Here is a 1,235-nt window from a genome sequence, read left to right as displayed (position 1 = left end):
AAGAAGACAGAGAATCCAAAATCAACGGCTTTAAGCGAAAAAACATCATCCTTGTTAACCAACACAAAGTTCTCAGGCTTCAAATCTCTGTGCATAACCCCAAGAGAATGGCAAGTCTCCACAACCCCAACAACAATGTTTATCAGCTCAGCCGCCTCTCTCTCACTAAAATACGCCTTCTCCTTGATTAGGTCATACAACTCACCTCCACAACAAAGCTCCATGACAATATGAACACACAAGGAATCCTCGTAGGCACCTTTGATTGTCACGACATGTTTCTGACCAGACAGATGTTGCAGTACCCTAATCTCCCTCCTGACATCCTCAACCTGCTGATCGAACTTCAGATTGCTTTTGGGTATCGATTTACATGCATACTCAATGCCAGTGGCAATCTCAGTACACAAATAAGTAGTCCCAGTACTTCCCCTACCTAATTCACGACCAAAAGTGTAGAGTTTATGAACATTAGGAGTTTCATGGTCCAAGATGTTACAAGCCTTGTCACCTATGGTTTCTTTCCTGCTGGGAAAAACAAGATCTGGGTAAACAAGAATCTGGGGAAAGTTGCAGTTGGAATTGGAAGAACAGTCCTGTATCTGATCATCAAATTTGTCTCCCAGGAGGGAACCAATGCATGTGTTGCCCATGAAGCTGACAATATAATAAATTTCAGTAATGGGAACAATTTATATATTTAATACAATTGAAAACATGCAAAGAGAGGAGAAGCTTCAGATCAATTAGATCATTCAACTGATAAAAGAGACAGATCCCAGTATAATTTTACAGTGAATTTATATGCCTATCATGATAGACTTTATTCTTTTCTCCTTTATTAAGTAGAACTGTAGAACTAGGAGTTTCCCTACAATAAAACCCTAGATAGTACCTAACGTGAAAGAAAAAAATCCAACCAACTTAGAATTCCTTTTTATTTTTAATTTTTTAAAATAAAATCACATTAAATAATGTTGTTCAGATGTAGTAGTCATATACTAAATTATTGCTGAGAAAATAAACATTAAATATGTTTTTAAATAATTAAATATGGTCTTTATGCCAACAACTATATATATACACACAACTTGATGATTTCTTATTTATTAAGAAATTAAAAGCTTAAATTTGAGTGGAAATTCTTGATTTGCAAAATTGTAAATTGATACAAATTTGTTTGCTATTGAAAAGGAAATTTTAACAAATTTTAATTAATTAGAATATAATATATA

The 1,235-nt window shown here is 34.1% G+C and overlaps 1 protein-coding gene across 1 annotated transcript in view; it reads right to left on the bottom strand.

Annotated features, from left to right (window-relative positions):
* The window catches only part of LOC110425383 (calcium-dependent protein kinase 6-like), a 1,780-nt gene extending 1,127 nt beyond the window's left edge, over positions 1-653 (bottom strand). The window contains exon 1 of the mRNA XM_021440286.1: positions 1-653. Coding sequence (XP_021295961.1) covers positions 1-653 — 653 coding nt within the window.
* Positions 654-1,235: the final 582 nt, after the last annotated feature.

Source organism: Theobroma umbraticum, unplaced genomic scaffold, assembly GCF_002168275.2.
Source record: "Theobroma umbraticum cultivar Fairchild unplaced genomic scaffold, ASM216827v3 scaffold_81.0, whole genome shotgun sequence".
Lineage (NCBI taxonomy): Eukaryota > Viridiplantae > Streptophyta > Magnoliopsida > Malvales > Malvaceae > Theobroma > Theobroma umbraticum.
The sequence above is the reverse complement of the archived record's forward strand: the minus strand, read 5'-3'. Positions and strand labels throughout refer to the sequence as shown.